Source organism: Ceratotherium simum, chromosome 29 (assembly GCF_057802395.1).
Source record: "Ceratotherium simum simum isolate JZ-2026a chromosome 29, ASM5780239v1, whole genome shotgun sequence".
NCBI classification, from domain to species: domain Eukaryota; kingdom Metazoa; phylum Chordata; class Mammalia; order Perissodactyla; family Rhinocerotidae; genus Ceratotherium; species Ceratotherium simum.
The window spans coordinates 11,461,485-11,483,992 of record NC_141928.1 but is presented as its reverse complement, the minus strand read 5'-3'; the positions used below and the strand labels follow the sequence as shown (position 1 = coordinate 11,483,992).

General features: G+C 40.8%; 1 protein-coding gene across 7 annotated transcripts in view; it reads right to left on the bottom strand.

Moving 5' to 3' along the window:
• The window catches only part of NR6A1 (nuclear receptor subfamily 6 group A member 1), a 217,502-nt gene that overhangs the window by 20,570 nt on the left and 174,424 nt on the right, over positions 1-22,508 (bottom strand). For all 7 annotated transcript variants that reach the window (XM_087419108.1, XM_087419103.1, XM_087419104.1 and 4 more), the window contains 3 exons: positions 13,757-13,999; positions 7,256-7,311; positions 570-724 (listed from right to left, as the gene is read on the bottom strand). In XM_087419108.1, coding sequence (XP_087275234.1) covers positions 570-724; positions 7,256-7,311; positions 13,757-13,999 — 454 coding nt within the window. The remainder of the gene's footprint in view (positions 1-569; positions 725-7,255; positions 7,312-13,756; positions 14,000-22,508) is intronic.

Sequence of the window (22,508 nt, the reverse complement as noted above, 5' to 3'; positions counted from 1 at the left end):
TAAGAAAGATTTCTGGGGAAAGGAAACCTTCCCTGGTGGCTGACGGCTATGTTTCACACCTAACAACTAACTACTAACCTAAGATACCATTCTTGAACCAAGAGACTCCAAATTGGTATTCAATGATAGCAGCAAATTTGAGTAGCTTAAAAAGTTTTCACTGTTTCTTAAAATTTATAAAGTGAGAATCTTCACTCTCGCTGAGGCAGAGAAATTATAACTTAATTCAATATTGTCAATGTAGTTTGTTTTATTTCAGTGATAAAGTAAATGAGAGAAAAGAGCTACAGTTAAAGTGTTATTCTGTTAGGTGAAGAACATATAGGCATGGATAGCAGCTATAGCATTTTATCAGTCTGCAGAAGAGACTGCTGACATTTTCAAGGCCTTTAGCAAAAAATGGGCTGTGAAGTGCTGCTTTGCATCATCCTGGCCCCTACCCCAAAAGACTGAGAGAGTAAAAGTACAATGGCAGAGACAGACTGGCAGGAATACCCAGCCCAGAGGTTGCTTGTGGGTCTACTCTTTAGGTGATCCCTAGATGATGCTGAGTTTGCCTTGAAGCTCACCTGGAGGATAGTGTGGAGCCTGGTGAGGGCTGGTTGCTCTCTGAAGCCCTGTTCCCAGGGGAACTGTGGTCGCTGTCACCATGGTTGCTCCAGTGATTGGCCTCTTCCTCAAATTCCTGCCCAGACATGATCCTTTCAATCTCTTCCTCTGATATCTTGGACAAGGAATTGACACGTTAGTGCTCTGTACCTTCTTTACAACTGAGATCTTATTTAACCCTCACAGGGATTCCCAGAATTCTCTAGAGAGAAACCAAGATTCTCCCCTCCCCTCCCATACTCCAGGTCTCTCATTAATCTTAGGACAGCTTGGTTGCTTGCCTCTCAGCACCATGGCTCACCATGGCCTTCCTCTAGCCCATTTACTCTCCTCTCAAGCCACAAAGCCTCTAGGTTCTTCAACACTCCTCTTTGTCCTTGAGTCTATTCTTTCCTTCCCCTGAAATACCACTCTTCAATAACAAACTTCTACTTGCCCTTTAAGACCCAATTCAAATGCCACCTTCTTTGTGAATCCTTCTATCACCCTACCTAGACAGAATTTTAGGTCCTTTTCTATCCACTCATAATTCTGTGTACTCTGAGAGAGGCAGAATAACATAGTAGTCCAGAGTATGAATTCTAGAGTCAGACCACCTTTGTTCTAATCTAGGTTCTGACACTTTCTAGTTGTATAATCTTGGGCAAGTCACTTTATCTGAACCTAAGTTCCTTTATCTGTATGGTGCAGAGAATGATATTATCTATCTCATCGAATTGTTGTGAGGATTAAATTAGTTAATATATTATCACACATTTAGAAAAGAACCTAGCACATAGCAACAATTATGGATGGTTGATAATAATATCTTCATCATCACTGCTGTTATTTTTATGGCACTTATGATGATGTATCATAAAAATACCCTCTACAAGACATAAGGCTATGAGAGGACCTATTAAAAAGTAAGTACTCAATAAATGCATGTTGGATAAATGAACAGATGTTCACTTATGAAGTACTCACCATGAACCTTCACACGAATTTTCTTAGTAAGAAAGACATTCTTAAGCCTACTGAATAAATAAGAAGAAACTGTAGCTCAGACAAGTGAACTGATTTGCCCAAGATCACAATGTGTGCCCATGTCCTGGCAGGAGTTTGAGGAAGCGGCCAAAGTATCCAAGTATTCAGTCCGGTGTTCTTGCTACTATACCATATAGGGAGTGAATAAACACTTCTTTTATAACGTGTCTAACCCAGAGTTGAGGCCTAACTGGCTAAACTCAGCAAACAGAATGAGAATGAGTGCCAAGGAGGAAGAGACAGATGAATTTTTATTTCTCGTTTCTACGGAAAGCCTGAGAGGACATCTTCTCCTGAGTCTGTCTGACTCAAACCTGCAAAATCCTTTGCTCCAGCAGCCTGTGAGGAAAACTTGAGCTGCTCCAATCATAAATACATGAGGCATTTAGAACTGGAAGCCAGCCAGCAAATAAGACTTGGAGGAAAAACAAGAAATATTTAACTGGTGCACAAGTTGAGTGATTGGTCTTAAATAGCTTGGACTGCACGTTGAATTAGAGGGGTTGTCTTTCTTTTTTCAGTCACATGTAGCAAAAAACCCAAATCTTTTCTCTTAGGGGTCCCTTAAAACACTTAAGTCATTGTTTATATTTTATAAGACATGTGAAGACAAATAGTGCCATCAAACTACATCTACTGAGGCCCTGACTGAAGCAGCCTCAGTGATGGTGGTGAGAGCAAGACGGGAGCTTGGAGGGCATGGAAGTACTTGAGCTGAGTGAAAAGGACCAGTCCAGTAAAGTCAGCTTATTCCAGCTGGGAGCCAAAGTTGGACTGCACCTCTCTCTCCCTGTGGGTCCCACAGGACACTGGGCAATCACTAACGCATTGAATAGGACATGAAACACGTCAGGAGTGCTTGAATCTGGATTCAAATCCCTCTGTCATTTCCTAGCTGGGCACTTATTGTTGGGTAAGTCACTCAAGTTCTCTAGTCTTAGCTTCCTCATCTGTAAAATGGAGATAATATCACTTCCCTTGTAGTCCAGGGTTCCCTCAGAGAGAGCTGGAGACAAGAAGTATGCAAGTTTGAGTCAGATAGACTAGGGAGGTTAATCTAAGATAGTTATTATTTTTTTTTTTTTTTAAACAATATACTTTATTTTTTTGTGAGGAAGATCGTCCCTGAGCTAACATCCATGCCAATCCTCCTCTTTTTGCTGGGGAAGACTGGCCCTGGGCTAACATCTGTGCCTATCTTCCTCCACTTTACATGGGACGCCACCACAGCATGGCCTGACAAACGGTGCCTCGGCACATGTCCGGGATCCGAACCTGGGCTGCCAGCAGCGGAGCACGCGCACTTAACTGCTACACCACAGGGCCAGCCCCGATCTAAGACAGTTATAAAGTACAGATGCACAACTTTGATAAATGAAATTTCCATCTTTTCTTATTTTTAATTATAATTAAACACAGTTAAGAACTTGGAGATCACATTTCTCTCTTCCTAACACACCACAGTGTGTAAACAGTAAAAGACTAAAAGGAAAATGATATGCCCAGTACCAAAAAGTCAAATGCAATGACAGATGAAATAGGTTTCTCTGAGCATCAGCTCCCTCAGTTCTGAAGAGAACATAGAGTCTGGAGATGTAAGTGACTGAAGATCGGTGGGAAGGCAGACAGTGTACTCAAAAAACATTAGGTAATACTAAGAAGGTTTTCCATTGAGGAAATGCTTAGGAATTGTTCCCAATAAATAAACCTTCTACTGCATCTAAATGTAAAAGGAATGAATACAGATAAAGCCATATATGAAAAACATCTAACATCATACTCAATGGAGAAACACTGAAAGCTTTTCCTCTAAGATCAGGATCAAGGCAAGGATGCCCACTCTCACCATTTCTATTCAACATAGCACTGGAAGTCCTAGCCAGAGCATTAGGCAAGAAGAAGAAATGAAAAGTATCTAAATCAGAAAGGAAGAAGTAAAATTATCTCTGTTCACAGATAAGATGATCTTACATGAGAAAACCCTAAAGATTCCACCAAAAAACTGTTAGAACTAATAAAAGAATTCAGCAAAGTTGCAGGATACAAAATCAACACAAAAATAAGTTGCATTTTTACACACTAACAAATTATCTGACAAGGAAATTAAGAAAACAATCGCATTTACAAAAATATCAAAAAGAATAAAATACTTAGGAATAAACTTAACTAAGGAGGTGAAAGACATAACACTGCCAAAAGAAATTAAACATTGCTCAAAGAAATTAAAGACATAAATAAATGGAAAAGGGGCCGGCCCTGTGGCTTGGTGGTTAAGTGCGCGCGCTGCGATGCTGGTGGCCCGGGTTCGGATCCCGGGTGCGCATCGAGGCACCACTTCTCCGTTCATCCTGAGGCCGAGTCCCACATGCAGCAACTGGAAGGATGTGCAGCTACGACATACAACTACCCACTGGGGCTTTGGGGGGAAAAAATAAAATAAAAATAAAATCTTTAAAAAAAAAATAAATAAATAAATGGAAAGACAGCCCGTGTTCATAGATTAAAAGACTTAATATTGTTAAAACATCCATACTACCCAAAGTGATCTATAGATTCAATGCAATCCCTATCAAAATTCCAACAGCACTTTTTGCAGAAATAGAAAAAATAACCCTAAAATTCATATGGAACCACAAAGAACTCCAAATAGCCAAAACAATCCTGAGAAAGAACAACAAAGCTAGAGCCCTTAAACTTCCTGATTTCAAAACATATTACAAAGCTACAGTAACGAAAACAGTATGGTGCCGGCATAAGGACAAACACATAGATCCATGGAACAGAATAGAGAGCCCAAAAATAAACCCACGCATACGTGGTCAAAAAGATCTTTGACAAAGGTGCCAAGACTACACAATGGGGAAAGGATAGTCTCTCAACAAGTGGTGCTGGGAAAACTGGATATCCATATACAAAAGAATAAAATTAGACTCTTATCTCACACCATACACAAAAATAAACTCAAAATGGGTTAAAGACTTAAATGTAAGAACTAAAACTAGAAAACTCCTAAAAGAAAACAGAGGAAAAGCTTCCTGACACCGGCCTTGGCAATGATTTCTTGGATAGGACACCAAAAGCACAGGCAACAAAAACAACAATAGACAAATGGGACTACATTCAACAAAGTGAATAGGCAACCTACAGAATGAGAGAAAAATATTTGCAAATCTTATATTCAATAAAGAGGTAATATCCAAGATATATAGGTAATTCCTACAACTCAATAGCAAAAAAACAAATAACCTGATTTAAAAATGGCCTTTATAAAGAAGGAATCCCGTCACATGATATAACGTGGATGAACCTTAAGGACATTATGCTAAGTGAAATGAGGCAGGCACAGAAGGACAAATGCTGCATGATTCCATTTATACGAGGTATCAAAAGTAGTCAAACTCTTAGAAGGGGAAAGTAGAATGGTGGTTGCCAGGGACTGGGGGGAGAGGGAAATGAGTTGCTGTTCAATGGGTATAAAGTTTCTGGCAGAAGATGAAAAAGTTCTAGAGATCTGCTGTACAAAAACGTGCATAGTTAACAATATTGTACTGTACACTTAACAATTTGTTAAGGAGGCAGACTTTATGTTATACGTTTTTGTACCACACAAAAAAAGAGCAGCTATTAAGGATAGACCGAAATAAATTAATTTGCAAGACATATATATGACTTCAATAACATAAAAAAAATGAATACAGCACAAACTCACACCCCAACTGAGTGCATATATGTATATATACACATATATGTACATACTTCAAGCTCATGTGATAGGAAACTCCCCTATACATCATCAGCATATGTCTCAAAACGACTCTAAATTCCTGTCTCTCTCTCATTCTCTCACTTTCAATTGGATAAATCCTATCAATTTTATGTATTAAATATCTCTCTTTTTTTTTTTATTTTTTTATTTTTTTTTTTTAAAGATTTTATTTATTTTATTTTTCCCCCCAAAGCCCCAGTGGATAGTTGTGTGTCGTAGCTGCACATCCTTCTAGTTGCTGTATGTGGGACTCGGCCTCAGGATGAACGGAGAAGTGGTGCCTTGATGCGCACCCGGGATCCGAACCCGGGCCACCAGCATCGCAGCGCGCGCACTTAACCACCAAGCCACAGGGCCGGCCCTCTTTTTTTTTTTAAAGATTTATTTATTTTCCCCCCAAAGCCCCAGTAGATAGTTGTATGTCATAGCTGCACATCCTTCTAGTTGCTGTATGTGGGACTTGGCCTCAGCATGGCCGGAGAAGCGGTGCGTTGGTGTGCGCCCAGGATCCGAACCCGGGCCGCCAGCAGTGGAGCGCACGCACTTAACCGCTAAGCCACGGGGCCGGCTCTATGTATTAAATATCTCTTAAATCTACTCCTTCCCCTCAATTTGCACTGTCATTGCCCTACTTAAAACTACTATCCAGATCTCTTGCCTGAACTTCTGTAAAACACTGTTAACTGCTTTTTCTCTGCCCTGAGTTTCACCCTTACGCAGCACCTCACAAACCATTTCCACTGCTAGCATGATCTTTCTAAAATGCAAATCTGACAATGTCCCTCTTTCTACTTTTAGTGGTTGCCTCTTTGTCCACACCAATAATTTTTGAGGCATGGTGACTGCCAACTTGTGTGTTGAGAGATTCACTTGATGGGTCATAAACAGATCCAACTCTCTAACCTCATGAAGTTCTTCTGCTGGCAAGGAAGAACAAGTAGTGTAGCCTGGACCCACAAAGGCTTCACCTAAGGAGCTATAATCAAAGACTGCTGAAGGTCACTCTTTAGAGATACAATTCCAAACTCAATGAATCTGCCTTATCTTCTGCTACTCCACTAGAGGTGCCCAGTGCTCTAGCCTGTCTAAGTGAACTCTCTGTCATTCCTTCAAGATTCACCTTCTGGTCTTTTTAGCCTGTTCTGTCTAACAGGAATAAAAGAAGTTTGGCTCCCCACCCCTTCCCAACGTAGTTAATTCCTCCTTTTCCTTCAAGACTCAGTTCAAACTTTACCTTCTCTAGGAAGCCTTCCCTGAGTATCTTCAGTCCCCAACCATGGCTCCAGTCAAAATGGAAAAGAAGCCTGTCCCTTCTGTACTCCCTGAGTGTCCTCTGTCACCGCTCACTGTACTCTGATGTCTGTTCACATATCTGTCTCTCCCACTAGAGTTCACAGTACAGGGGGATAAGTAAAGGGAATAAGTACTTAGCAAATGTTTGGGGGATTGAATGGGTAATGTCATTCCTACTCTACAAATAAGGCAGTGAACTTTCTGCTGATTATATATCAAACAGCAAAGTAGTCTTGCTGATTTCTGCCAGGCTAAGTTATCTACAATCTTAAGTGACTGACATAAAAAATCCTCTAGATGGTTTAGAATCAGAATTGGGTTCACTTCCTGTGAAATCCTTAGGAAGCGTTGAGGATCAGAAGAAGAGCTTTAATCATTATCTTATATATTTAAGATTTTCAAGGCACTTTCACATCCAGGCTCTAAAAGCAGTTTTACAGAAATGAAAGCAAAGATGGCTCCCCCCAGCAGCAGATGAGAGGATCAACGTGAGCAGCTATCGGAGCAGCTGGAGTCCTGGGCTTCCAGGATGGACCACAAAGAGCGAGGCCTAGAACTCACCTGGACTGGCCCAATGCTCTTATTCCGGCCTCCAGGCATGCCATCTTCTCTGATTGCTGGAAGGAAACAGAAGTCAAGACAGTCAGAAGCATACCTGAAGAAGTCTAGGCACAAAAATAGAATTTATTTGGCCAAAAGCATAAGGTAGTAATTGGTGAATCCAAGATTAAAACACAGGTCTTTCTGGGCCCAAAGCACACAGTCTTTCCGTTATTCCCGGCTACCTCATAGGCAGCAGATACTTTTGGGCCCCCAAGGCACTGGGTACACAATAGACACACTGCATACATTCGATATACTCAACAAAAGTGATAGCATTATTAATAGTCCCACAGTTACAAATATCCCACGAGGATGATGCATCTGAAGGCTTTGGTAAACTCAAGAGGAGGGACAGAAAGAATATTTCCATTTTTAAATAAAATACTTTTTATTTCCAGTGTAAGTTTGAGCCTAATTTGTAGGATGAGGAAAGCAGGTTTTTTGTTTTTGTTTTAATTAATCAGAATTTTGACCTTACTGATTCCTCCCTACAAAGGCAGTCAGTAGAGTTCTCCTGCAGTTCATTTCCCACTCAGGTGATTCAACAAGACGATGAAGTTATCGCATTTTCTAACTATAAAAAGCATCATTTGAACAGTACCAGCCTCATTAAGAATAACAACTAGTAATACTATTACCATCACTGTTCATGGAGCACTTAATATGGGCCACAGGGTAAGGAACCCCTGATTTGCAATTATAGAAAGGCTCTGGTGTCTGGCAAAGCTTTCTGGAAAAGAAAACTTCTGAACTGAGGCTTAAAGAATGAAAAGGAGTTTACACAGGCAGGAAAAGGATGTTCCAGGTTGAGCGAACAGTGCACGGAAAAGCTTTAAGTTGAAAGAAAGCATGGTGTGTTATTTGTGGGAATTTCCTAGTGGTTGTATCTAGCCGAAGCATGTGTGTGTGAAGAGTAGCAAGACATGAGGCTAGAGAGGCCAACTGGGATCAGATCACAGAAAGCCTTGAATGCTGGGCTAAGAGTATGGACTTCAGCAGAGGAGCCCAAGGATAAGAAGGAATGTAGGGGAGGGATATGGTCATGTTGGCATTTTTGAAAAACCTTTGTGATGGCCACTGTGGAGGGTGGTTTGGAGGGGAGAATGTTAACAACAGAGTATAAAATAATGGCATCATGTGAGAGCAAGCTTTGCTATAATATACCTGCTTCAAAAAAAATTGACATGAAGAATCTAGAAAGTCCTTGGGCAGGGTTAGTTGCCTCAAAAGGTGAGGGCGCCAAGTATAACACTCAGTTCCTGTGGTAACTGAAAGGTCGACAGGAAGTTCGTTTTCCTTAAAGTAGACATCATTCTTGATATCCTTAAAAGACTACACACTTTAGAATGAGACAAGCATGGGTCTAAACCCTGTTTCTGCCTAGTCTGTGTAAGTTTCTTCACCTCTCTGAACCACAGTTTACTGAAGAATAAAGAAGGGCTATTGGAACCTGTCTTAGAGGATACTGTGAGGATTATATATAAAATAATATAGCTAAAGCATCAAGAATAGGGCCTGGCGTATAAAGTAGGTATTCAGTAATTAATCCATCCCTCCCCAGCCTCTTTTCTCTGAACACAGGAGTTAAAAAACGAAGGTTCCACTCTCAACTTTGCTAGAGCCTTAATATCTTCATCTTTGAAATGGAAGCAACATAGTCTGCTGCACGAGGCTGCTGTGAACTTGGAGTGAGAAACACACACAGCCTATGTCAGAGCTGGATGCATACTGTTGTTGTCTGGGAGCTCTCTTTCAATCTAATTTCAAGTTCTAAAAATTCTTAAAATTCCTTCTCTGCTATTCCATGGTCAATGACAGTCTTCAGATACTTCTATTTCCAATCCTGACCTCTCACATGTCTTTGCTTCTGCTCACAGCTACAGAACAAAGATCTATCACTGGCAGATACAACACTGAATATTTCACTTGATACCTCACTCTCACTGTCGTGGAGGTGAGCCCAACCTCCACTCACCACCCTTACATCTCCCTCACTGCCTTGCTAATTAATCTCCTGACCAGCCAACCTCCAGGCCTGAAAAGATATCTATGTCCAAAGATGGGGAACAACAGAGGGCTGGCTCATACATAGCAGCTGTTGTTTTTTTTTGTTTTTTTTTTTTTGGTGAGGAAGATTGACCCTGAGCTAACATCTGTGCCAATCTTTCTCTATTTTGTATGTGGGTCACCACCACGGCATGGCTAACGAGTGGTTCACCCCGCGAACCCAGGCCGCTGAAGCAGAGCACACCAAACTTAACCACTAGGCTACGGGGCTGGCTCCCGCATTTTGTTTTTAATGGTTAAGTTTCTAAATTGTGACTTACAGAAGAGCTGTAAAAATAGTACAGAGAATTCCCATATACTCTACACCCAGCTTCCCCTTCTCTAACATCTTACATAACCACAGACTATTTATCAAAACTAAGAAATTAACTTTGGTACAATACTATTAACCAAAGTACAGACTTCATTCAGATTTCCCCAGTTCCACTGATGTCCTTTTTCCGTTCCAGAATCCAATCTAGGATACCACATTGCATATAGTTGTCATGTCTCCATAGTCTCCTCCAATCTGTGACAGTTTCTTAGTCTTTCCTTGTCTTTTGTGACCTTGACACTGTTGGAGAGTATTTTGTAGAGTGTCAGTTATTTTGAAGAACGTCTCTCAATTTGGGCTTGTCTGTTTTCTCATGATTAGACTGGGAATGAATCCATCCCTGTGTGTGTATGTGCAGATGTACATGTGTGCCCTTCCTAGAGCATCATATCAGGGGGTACACGAAGTCAGTGTAAACACACCAGCGATGTGAACCTTGACTGCTTGGCTAAAATAGAATCTGTCAGAATCTTCCACTGAAACTTAACATTCTTCCCTTTGTAATTACCAAATATTCTGAGACTATGCAAATATTCTGTTCCTGTTTAAACCTATGCTCTCTTATTTTAGCATCCATCCGTGGATCTTGCCTGCAGCAATTATTACTGTGGTGTTCTAATGGTGATTTTTCCTTTTCCCTCATTCCTTCTACGTTTATGAATTAGAATTCTTCTGTAACGAAGAATTGTCACTCCACTCTTCTGTTTATTTATTCAGTTAGTTCTATCAGTATGAACTCACGGATATTTTATTCCTCAGATTATAAACTAATATACAGTTATTTTGTTGCTAAAGTTGTTCCAACTTTGGCCATTGGAAGCTCTATCAGGTTGGCTTCTGTGCCTTTTTGATATGCTTCCTCTCCCTGCCCCCTCCTTTTTTTCTTTCTTTCTTTTTTTCATATATAGCACATTCTAACTTTCTGGCACCACACAATGCTCCTTGCTCATCTTACATTTTCCCTGCCTCAGCCCTGGAATCAACCAGTTCTCCAAGGAGTCCTGATTCCTTTTATGGATAGTTAGAAACCAAGATCTGGGTGCTAGATGTGCTTGTTGCCATTGGGGTGTCACTCCTTGCAGTCCCTCTCAATAGCTAGAGCTAGAAAATATACGTATGTATACCAACTCATGTATCTACACACACGTCTATATTTTTTATCTATCTAAACATGAGTCCATATTGATAGCTCTTATTCTAATCCTGTCCCAGAGGTTTCATTCTAGCCTTCTCCTTTCCTGATTTGTAACTTCCTTCTCTGATATGAGAAACCTGATTCTCATCATCTACAATATATTTGTTTGTTCAACCCTAGTGTACAAATAAAACAGTGACAGAATTCCTAACCCATAACCTTGAGAGAAACAAATTTACAAACTAGAATCTTTGTTTATATACCGTTCTGTTTGTCTTTGGCCTTATAGTATATAGTCAAAACACTGTTCTCCAAGGTCAGCTCCTTTCTTCCCCATTCCCTTCAGTGTGGCCATGTGATTTATTTGTAACATCAATTAGATTCATTCATCACAATCTGAATTCTATCTCTTCCCCCCACATAATGGTTGCTTTAAAAAAATTATCTACAGTAAAATTCACTTCTTTTGTGGTGTATAGTTCTATAGGTTTTGACAAATGCATAAAATTATGTGTCGAACACCAACCATAGTTCCATACAAAACAGTTCCGTCACCCCAAAAATATTCCAATGGCAACTGCAGTTTTAATTCTGCTTTCTCAGCACCAACCAGGAGGTGGCAGGGTTTCTCTCTGAGAGGCAGCCCTCACCAGGCAACTGAGCCTGCCTGCTCTGCACGCAAAATGAGCTCGGAAGGCAGCTAGCTCTCCATCCCTTACACCCTATGTGTCATTTTCCACTGGCTATGGTAAGAGAGGTTATGACGTTAAGCTTCTTCCCTGAAACAGGCAAGTTTGGCTGAAAGCCTCAGAATCTCATTCCAACTGAATAAGCACGATAATTCATCAGAGAGAGTAGTCAAAAAGGCAACTCATAAATATGCTTTGATAAAATACTCACAGTGAGAGCAACAAAGGGAGATGAGAAAACTGGACACCAAAACCAAATCAGATGAAGGTGGGAAGATGATCACAGACTCTCTCTTCAAGACATTACTTGTTTGGTATTGGTGGCAGGGAAAGATGTCTGTAAGAGGAAACTCAAAGCGGGGAAGGGAGAGGATTTCTAGGTAGAGGAAAGAAGTCGAGCACAGGCAGGACAGTGCAAGGCACGCTTGAGGCACAGTAAGTAAGTTCTGGACAGAAGATGAGGTTAGAAACACAGACAGGACAATGTTGGTAAAAGTTTCAATGCCCTATTATAGGTATTTATCATCCAGTAGACATAGGACATTCCAACATGCAAATAGCTAAGTCATACGGTAGACATGTGAAGCAGCACATTGTCCATGTGGTTAGGCACAAGCTCTGCTTAATAACAAATTACAATTTAACAACTTAACTGTCAACATAACCACCACTAAACTAACTACTGGTAAGTCGTTTTACCTCCCTAAGCTGCATCTGTAAACTGAGGGTAATAGTTAATAATAGGGTTGTTACGTGTCTTCAATAAGATAATGCATAGAAATAATGCATAGATAATGCATAGAAAGTGTATAAGAGTTTTTGTTACACATAGTGCTTAATAAATATTAGTATTATAAATAAATTATAAATGACCTAAATTTATCTAAATGCCCTTCTATATCTCTCTTACCTTTCTTCATAATGGGCAAGTTTTCAAAAGATTCTTCTTATCCCACACACAAAAAAAACAGTCTGCAGTATATCTGGATGTCTGCCTTCGTTAATGGTACAAAAACAATTTGAACAGTTCACTAAATCTAATTAACCCTTACCCAGCGCACTACTACTATGAACCCCTAATACCTTGTTGGGTATTTTATATACAATGTCATGTTTAATCCTCTAGGGAACTCTGAAAGGTAAGTATTATCATAGCATTTTTTTTTTTTTTTTTAAAGATTTTATTTATTCATGTTTTTCCCCCCAAAGCCGCAGTAGATAGTTGTATGTCGTAGGTTCACATCCTTCTAGTTGCTGTACGTGGGACTCGGCCTCGCGTTGGACGGAGAAGTGGTGCCTTGGGGCGCGCCCGGGATCCGAACCCGGGCTGCCAGCATCAGAGCGCACGCACTTAACCGCTAAGCCACGGAGCCGGCCCTATCATAGCATTTTAAAGGTGAGATAACTGAGCATCTGAGACATAAAGCAAACTGCCCAACAGACAAGGTCAAGGAGCTAGTCTGTCACCAATCTCTGCCTCCAGAGATTCTTTCTATTGAACTACACTGCACTACTCTCCCCCCTCCATGAGAATACTGCTAGAGTTCTGACACTGGCTCTCTTCTCTTCTGTCTCCAAATTTTCTCTTTGGGTGATTTCTACCCACTAACAAAACTTGACCACTGCTGTGCCAACAGCTTCACAAACTTCTACTTACAGACAGGACTCTTCACCTCAGTTGTCATCCTACATATCCAACTTCCTTGGTGGACACCTGTGTGTGTCTTTCTTAGCTACCTCAATCTCAGCATTGCCAAGGCTAACATTTTCCCCCACCCAGCTTTTTAGCCTGACTTTTTCTCCTGGTAGGGCCATTACTATTCATCCAGATCTTCAACCTCAACTTCTGGTGCTGCCCAATACCCAGTATGTCACCAACTCCTATCAGGTAAGCTTCTCCCACATCTTCCTATCCGTGCCATTACTTTCTCTCCCTTCCTTCAGATCCTTTCCACCTGATTATAAAATATTAATTCCATTTAGGCCTTGATTGTTAATTGAGGTCTTGCCACATGGAGACTGTGCATTCATTCTCACAGAATCCTTAACATCTCACCAGTCTTTCTCCCCACCTAGTCTGGGAGATCCCTGTAGGCAAGAACTGCACCAGATTCATTTTTGGGTTATGAGTACACAGTACAAAGCCTGGCATATAGTGCAGGCTTGGAAAACGAATAACTCCAAGTCTTAATAGCTGACACTAAAGGTAAAGTGATGGGTAAAGGGTGGATAGTAGAGCCCCAAGCACCACTCACCCTTCCGGTTCATCCCCATCTGGAGGCACTTGAGCAGGCGGCAGTACTGGCACCTGTTCCTCTGCTTCCGAGACATGACACAGTTCTTGTCACGACTGCACCGATATACCCGCTTGTTGCAAATGCTCCGCTTAAAAAATCCTTTGCAGCCCTCACAGGAGATGATTCCATAGTGCAAGCCTGTGGCACGGTCCCCACAAATGAGACAGGTTCGTTGTTCAGCCCGATCATCTGGAACAGAAACTGAACATATTCAAGTTAGAACACAGTGGAAATACTGGCTTTAAGCCTGCAGTTCTAAAACAAGCAACTTTGTTCTGGGTAGATCAAGAACATCCCCTCTCCAGGCTAACTGGCAAACAGGGGGCATCTTTAGAGCCCTTGTCCTAGGAACAGACCTGCAGATACCATAAACATAGCCTATCTAAAAAAGAACTCATGCTCCTCCCCCTGGGTTTCATTATCACTTGGACCAGTATCCACGTCAGAAACCTGGGAGATATCTTTGATTCCTCTCTCTCCCTTACCTTTCTCAGCCACAGCCCATCACTTCTACCCTGTAGGAAGGTGGTAAGGATTACTGACAATGTATGTAAGTGCCCAGCACATGGTATACACCCAATAAATGACAGTTGTAATTGTTAACAAGTGAAGAAGCTTTAACCATGCCCAGCTAAGCCATCCATCCATCCATCTATCCAACAGACATATATTGAGCAATTATTCTATTCTAGGCACTGTTGTAAGGCATGCATACAACAGCAAATACAAGTCCCTGGTGAAGTGAAGCTGACATTCTAGTAGGACTCTGTGCCCAAGCCCTGTGGTAGGTACTAGGAATTCAGTAATAAATCATCATGATCCCCACAGCCAAGAAACTCACTGCCTAGCAACAAACAGGCTAGTCAAAGAGGAAATTCAGGCTGGAATATAGCTCTCCACTTGCTCTTCCCTCAAATTCCTACTTACTCAGGACCAAGCAATGCCAAAGAGCAGGCATATGACAAAAAAGTACCTTGGTGAACTGTGATGTCAGACCTTGCTAACCTTGCTAGCAGGTGCAAGAAACCTCCAGGAAAGATTTTGGTTAGATGCCAAAGCAGGAAAACAGAGATTTGAACCTGACTCCTGAATAACAGGTAAGGTATAACGATTAAGAACATAGCTCTTAGAATTAGCGAGATCCTTATTTGAACGCCAATTCTGACACTTACCAGCTGGGTAAAACTGGGCAAATTAAGTTACTTCAGCTACCTGAGTCTAGTTTCTCTCATCTGTAAAATGTGGATTATAAGGGTACCTATATACCATGGTTAAAGTACTCAGCACAGGGCTCAGGCTACAACAGACATTTAATAAATGACAGCTATTATTTTCATTATCATTATACCCTAACAGATCCACAATAATGTGATAGAGACATTCATCAGAAAGAAAAGCATTTGAAGGCAATGTTGAAGGAGGGGCATGTAGAGAAGGAGTGATGTAGAGACGGATGGAGGCTGGCATTTATGAAGTCTTTATTATATACCAACTTTGAGATATGTCTTTATAATCTCATTTGTAGTAGGCTGAATAACGGCCACCCTAAGATATCAGGTCCTAATCCCTGGAACCTGTAAATGTTATCTTGTAAGGAAGAGGGTCTTTGCAGATGTGATCAAATTAAGGATCCTGAGTTAGGGAGATTATTCTGGACCATAAAGGGTGGGCACTACTTGCAATTACACATGTCTTTATAAGAGAGAGGCAGAGGGAGATTTGATATAGACATAAGAGAACAAACAAACACACACACACACACACACATAGTGGAGAAGGTGATGTGAAGACAGAGGCAGAAGTCAGCCACAAGCCAAGGAATACCAGCAGCCACTATAAGCTGGAAAAGGCAAGGAATGGATTCTCCTCTAGAGCCTCTGGAAGCAGCATGGCTCTGCCCACTCTTTCATTTCAGCCCAGTGATACTGCTTTTGGACTTCTGGCTTCCAGAACTATGAAAGAATACATTTCTGGTTTTTTTATTTATGTGAGGAAGATCAGCCCTGAGCTAACATCCATGCCAATCCTCCTCTTTTTGCTGAGGAAGACTGGCCCTGGGCTAACATCTGTGCCCATCTTCCTCCACTTTATATGGGACGCCGCCACAGCATGGCCTGACAAGCGATGTGTCAGTGCGTGCCTGGGATCGGAACCCGGGCCGCCAGCAGCGGAGTGCGCGCATTTAACCGCTATGCCACGGGGCCGGCCCCTAATTTCTGTTGTTTTAAGCCACCCAGTTTGCGGTAATTTTCAACATTGATAATTTTCAACATCAGCACAGGAAACTAACGTATTTTTTTTTTCCTACAGGGAAACAGATATATTAAGGCTGTTGCCCAAAGTCACACAGTAAACAGTAGGTATGCAGAGAGAAGCAGATATATGAAACCACACAGCTAGGGAAATAGAGAAAGATAGACAAAGAAAGAGGAATTGCCTAGGTTCTTGAGGACTCTACAGTTCCTAGTTACAGACCTTTGTAAGCCTTTCTAAGGCTTGGATGCACTTTGTAACTGTGGGCAAGTTGACAAATTGTGACAAATTGACATTCTCATGTTCTTGTAATACAATCTTTTTTTTCTTTTTTTTTTCTTAAGCTAACTTAAATGAGTTTCTGTTATTTGCAACTAAAAGAAACCTGGCTAAAATAGCCTATAAAAATGGCTCTGGTGTAATAAAGCATTCTTTTACTTTTCCTTTTAAAAATGCAAAAGAAGCTCCAGGTGAACATTACAGCAAAGTTACAATAGCAAATTCAAAACTAAACTAGAAAAGGCCAAACAAGCATAATGAATGGCACAAAAGTAGCACTCACCATGTGTGGTTTGGGATTTCCTCGAGTGCTGGGCTTGAGGTGCTCAAAGGGCTTGGAAATAGAGCATGGAACACTGTTGGGAAATCACGACTGACTACAGAAAAATCTAAATTTTCTCATTTTAAATTATAATCTTCAATATTCTACTCTATATATATACATAAACACCTTAAAATATAAACCAGCACTCTACTAGAATAAATTTAAAAATAGTTATAATTAATCAATATCTACAAGAAACGCACCTTCCCTTCTTCATGGATATGATCTCACTGAGCACCTACCACAACTAGGCACTGTGCTTTTGGTTTGGTTGTGTCGTGTAATTCTCATAATCCCAAAGGTGGGTATAATCATTATAACCATTTTGTAAATGAGAAAATGGAGCTCTCAATAAAAGTGAAGTAATTTGTCCATTTAGGAAGTAGCTGACCCTAATCTGCCAATATCACAACTGGAGTTCAATCACCTCCTCCTCATAAAGCATTCGTATGGCATTGTCTGCTGCATCTGGATCCAGGACAAAGGACCCAGGGAACAACAATCAAATACAGACCTGTTAAGAATCTGCTCATGTCTTGTAACACCGCTTATTCTCTTCATGAGAGTGAAAAAGGCCACATGAGATCAAAGAGGGGAATATTTCTCCACTGATGGGCACAAAGAGACTAGATTCCCTTTGAGGCCTATGACTGCTTCTCTGTCTGGCCACAGCTATTCTTATTGCCATGTTCTGTTTCTATAAACAGCAATGCTCTAAGCCAGAGACCAGGAACTAATTCGGAAGGAAGTTTCTCACAGACACAAGAGAAAGGCCCTCTCCTGATCCACCTTGTAGCCCTTCAAAGAAGCATTTGGAAAACTTCTCTCACGGCATGTGGAAAAAGACCACATTAACAGGAGAAGCTACTGTTAACTGAGCACTTGGGTGCCAGGCTCTGTGCCAAGCACTTAACATACATTATTATGCTGAATCATCACAACAAACCTAAATGAGGTACCCTTATTTTACAGATGAGGCAATTAAAGCTCACGAGGTGATAATCACTTTCCAACAGTTACCCAGCTAGTAAGACAAGGAGCTACGGGCTGGAACCCCCAAACTCTATGCACATAACCATCACATTCTGTGGCCAGAGCAAGGCAAATCTACCCATTCTATACGCAAGTAAGTCAGGCCCTTCCCTACTTGGATTTAAAAAACCCAAAAGCTAAAAAGCCAAGGTCTTCCTTTGTAAATGAACAAATTGAAGGAAAATACCCCTAATGGTGCCTGGCCAGCTGTCAGATATAGCTTCTCCTACACATCCTATTCTTGTAAAGGACTTGAAAGGTGTTTAATGCATGTTTACATTCATTATCTCACTTGTACCAGGCCAGGGCAAGGATGAGTCTTATCTTATAGATACGACAAAGAACATTTAGTGAGTAACGGGCCGGCCCCGTGGCTTAGCGGTTGCGTGCGCGCGCTCCGCTGCTGGCGGCCTGGGTTCCGATCCCGGGCGCGCACCGACGCACCGCTTCTCCCGTCATGCTGAGGCCGCGTCCCACATACAGCAACTAGAAGGATGTGCAGCTATGACATACAACTATCTACTGGGGCTTTGGGGGGGAAAAATAAATAAATAAAATCTTTAAAAAAAAAAAAAAAAGAACATTTAGTGAGTACCAACTGTGTACCATGCAACGGCCAAGAAGTTTTTACATGTAGTTTTATTTATTCATCACAATAACTGTGAGAGGTATCACTGTCCCCATATTATGGAACCTCGAATCCTAGAGTTAGAAAGTGCCTTAGAAATTGCCTTGAACAGACCTTTACCCGAGGCATGAATTCCCTCTACAATATTCCAAGACAAGAGGTTGCCCCACACTCTACATGCACATCTCTAGTGACTCAATAAGGTACTTCATTCCATTCATTCCATTTTAGACAGTTTTAATGGTTCAAAAGCTTTTCTTTACACTGAGTCAAACTCTGTTAACCTGAAGCTTTCCCCATTGCCCTGAGTTATGTGCTCATGGGCAAAAAATAAATGTATAATCTAACCTAGTTCATGTACCAACCATGCAGAGATTTAAAAATAAATGTGGTTCCCAACCGTAAATTTTTTCTTCTTTCATTTCTTATTCTTAATGAATCATATAGTATTAAAATCTCTCTTAAAACAAAGTATCCAGAACTGAGTGGTTTGTTTTTCTTAATATAATTTAAGATTCAATTAGCTTGGCATATATGTTTCTGCAGCTATCAACACCAGTAAACACACAGTATTTTATAATTACTGATGCTATAAAAATGTTACACATTTTATAATGGGACAACTGAAGCTTAAAGAGGCAAAGAAATATAATCTTGGTTATACAACCAGTCAGGAGTGGAAGTAAAATTAGAATTCAAGACCTTCTAATTCTAAGACTGCTGTATTTCCAATTCTCCCTACACTTAATTCACATCTGGTTCACAGGCATCTAAAACCTGAAGTATTTATCACACATACCATTAACCCATGTCTTTCTTACTCCATTTTTGGGAAGGTGAATGTTGAACCCAAGAGTAGGACATTACATTTGTCCTTGATCAATTTTATCTTCATATAATAAATTCTATATGTCATTCTGGTCTATTCAAATCTTTGGAGATCCAGTCCCGCTACCCAGTATGTTAGTTATTTCTCCCTCCTTCTTTTCTCCATGTATGGCCAGCATTAGATTATTTTCATTTCTATCCTTAAAAGAACATTAAACAGAATGGGGCCTTCAGGCAAACTGTTGGAGCCCCTTCTCCAATCTGATTTAACTATTATCATTCTGGAAATAGTTGTCCAACTAGTTTTGTTTCTTAATTAGGCCAGACACGCTAGTCTGGCCTGCATTTCTCTATCTTATACACAAAGATATCATAGACAACTATGTCACATGCCTCAGTGAAATTCCAGATTCATTACACCTACATTCTCCGACTGGTAAGCCTAACACAAAGGAAATCTTCACAACCATTCCTAAATTCAGCACTCTTAATATATTAATTCAATGTTCTTAATCTGTATTATTCCACCTAAAATATAATAGCAAGAAAATGAAGCAAATAAATACTTTAAAGTGGAGACTATGGCTCATAGTAACTGCAGTGCTCATAAGTCAGTAAGATAAGAGACAGAGGAGTTGATAAAAAGCTTAGAGTTTGAAAAATGATAGGTATTTGAAACTCTGAACAAAGTAGTTTGCTATCTACAAACACAGCAATGGGTAAAAAATAGTGTAGGAGAGAGAAGACTCTTACTAATTTATCAGAGAAACTGAATGTTTGTCTTGATCAGGAGTACCAGAAGTACACAGGAGTACCTGTGAACTTTAAAAATACCATTCCTATGAACAGGAGCCAGGACTTCTTAGAGAAACGGCTGATTCCCAGTTTGACGCAAAATATATACAGGATGAGTCTTGTGCTACCCAAGGCTAATAATGGGGTCACGTCAAAAGGATACAAGAAACAACATAAAAAGCCTCTCACTGGCCTAAAATGGAGCAACCTATGCATCAAAAAGAATAATGGTGGTAATGAATTAAAAATACTTCAAATATAAAAATCAATGCATTCATAATAAGATTAAAAAGAAAAATCTCATTAGTTACTATTGGAGGTTGCTAGGACACCAATTCATTATTCTGAAAATTGATGAATAAAGGGAAAAATCAAACATTAAAGTAAAAAACTATTGGAATCTTCCTCTCTTGCTCCCCTCCCCAAGAAGAAGAGAAGAGAAGAGGGTGGAAACTAAGACAGTCTTTAAGAACTTTAAACTTTTCAACTTTTTTTTTTTTTTTTAAGATTTTATTTATTCAGTTTTTTTCCCCCCAAAGCCCCAGCAGACAGTTGTATGTCATAGGTTCACATCCTTTTAGTTGCTGTACGTGGGACTCGGCCTCACGTTGGACGGAGAAGTGGTGCCTCGGGGCGCTCCCGGGATCCGAACCCAGGCCGCCAGCATCAGAGCGCGCGCACTTAACCGCTAAGCCACGGAGCCGGCCCTAAACTTTTCAACTTTAATTGAGGAAATTGGGATTAGGTGAACAGATCTGCCTGGTAGTCAAGGGAACAGGGTTGGGTTGATCCCAGGACCCATGGCAAGGTAAGTCTCAACTCAGGGATGGAAAGGAAAGAGCTCTACAGATGTAGCTGTAAGACGCCAGCTCTACAGATTTCTTGCGCAGAGCCAATAGAACACAGAGAGTAAGAACTTGGACTCTAGGAGCCAGCCCCATGGCTTAGCGGTTGGGTGCGCACACTCCGCTACTGGCGGCCCTGGTTTGGATCCTGGGCAGGCACCGACACACTGCTTGTCCGGCCATGCTGAGGCCGCGTCCCACATACAGCAACTAGAAGGATGTGCAACTATGACATACAACTATCTACTGGGGCTTTGGGGAGAAAAAGGGAAAAAAAGGAGGAGGATTGGCAATAGATGTTAGCTCAGGGCTGGTCTTCCTCAGCAAAAAGAGGACTGGCATGGATGTTAGCTCAGGGCTGATCTTCCTCACCAAGAAAATAAAAAAAAGAACTTGGACTCTAGAGTGAAATTCCTTGGGTTCAAATCTAGGCTCTGTCACTTGCTAGCTGTATGACTTTGGAAAGTTTCTTAACCTCGCCAGTGGTACCTCAGTTTCTAGTCTATAAAATGTGGATAATATTACCTTCTTCAAAGAACTGGTGTGAGAATCAATGAGTTAACAGATTACCTATAAATGACATAAAGCTTTAGCTTCCTTGTGGTCTCTATTAGAATAAAATAGCTTTGCAAACTCTCAAGTACTAGACAATGTTGTTGCTTAATGTCTTTTGTCTTTTTTTTTTAACCTAAAAAACTTTTTAAAATTACATTAGCACAGAGGAGGAGTATTCAGTCAGTCTGGCGGCAGTGGAAGGTAATGACAGACTTCCTGGAGAAGGTGAGTTCTGAAGCATGACTACCATTTAGACAAGTGAAAGTAAAGGAGGGTACAGGCAGAAGAAACAATTGGCGGGCCTGCCCAGTGGCGCAAGCGGTTAGAGTGTGCACCTTCCGCTGCAGTGGCCCGGGGTTCGCAGGTTCGGAACCCCAGGCGTGCACCAATGCACCGCTTGTCAAGCCATGCTGTGGCAGCGTCCCATATAAAGTAGAGGAAGATGGGCATGGATGTTAGCCCAGGGCCAGTCTTCCTCAGCAAAAAAAGAGGAGGATTGGCAGATGTTAGCACAGGGCTGATCGCCTCACAAAAAAAAAAAAAAAAAAGAAAGAAGAAGAAGAAACAATTGGCATATGAAGTCATGTCTTAAATTTGGAGCTGGAAACCTCTCTCCAACTTGGGTTACCTCTGAGAAGAATCTCATTCCTTTCTAAAATAGCCAATATAGTTTACTAAGCTTCAGCAAGACTATCAAGATGAGTTACACAGAAATATCCACAGATATAATGTCAGGTTATGTCCTACTCTCCATATGTAAGAGAGTCATGATCTGCCCACAATATTGTTCCTGCAAAATGTTCTAGAAGGAGTTTGCTGGTTACTCATGATAAATAAATGTATCCATACATGAGCATTATTAGAAAAGAGACAACATGCTCGTCTTTGCTATAGTCTTCCAAACCTTAGCAACGATCTTAATTTTTTTTAAATCAGAAGTTGTTCTAGTGCAGGTAATAGGAACTATTATACTATATTTCATTTCTTCAAATTTTAAGAGTCCTGCTGAGATAGATAAGAGCAGATACGGAGCTCGCTTAGGGTCTCTACGGACACAGATGAATTTTCAGAGGCAGAAATGTCAAATTCAAAGGAAATAATGAAAACGATGAATAAAGCAGTTGATATGGTTGGCCTAGAAGATTAATAACAATTGGAAGCAGGTGTCTC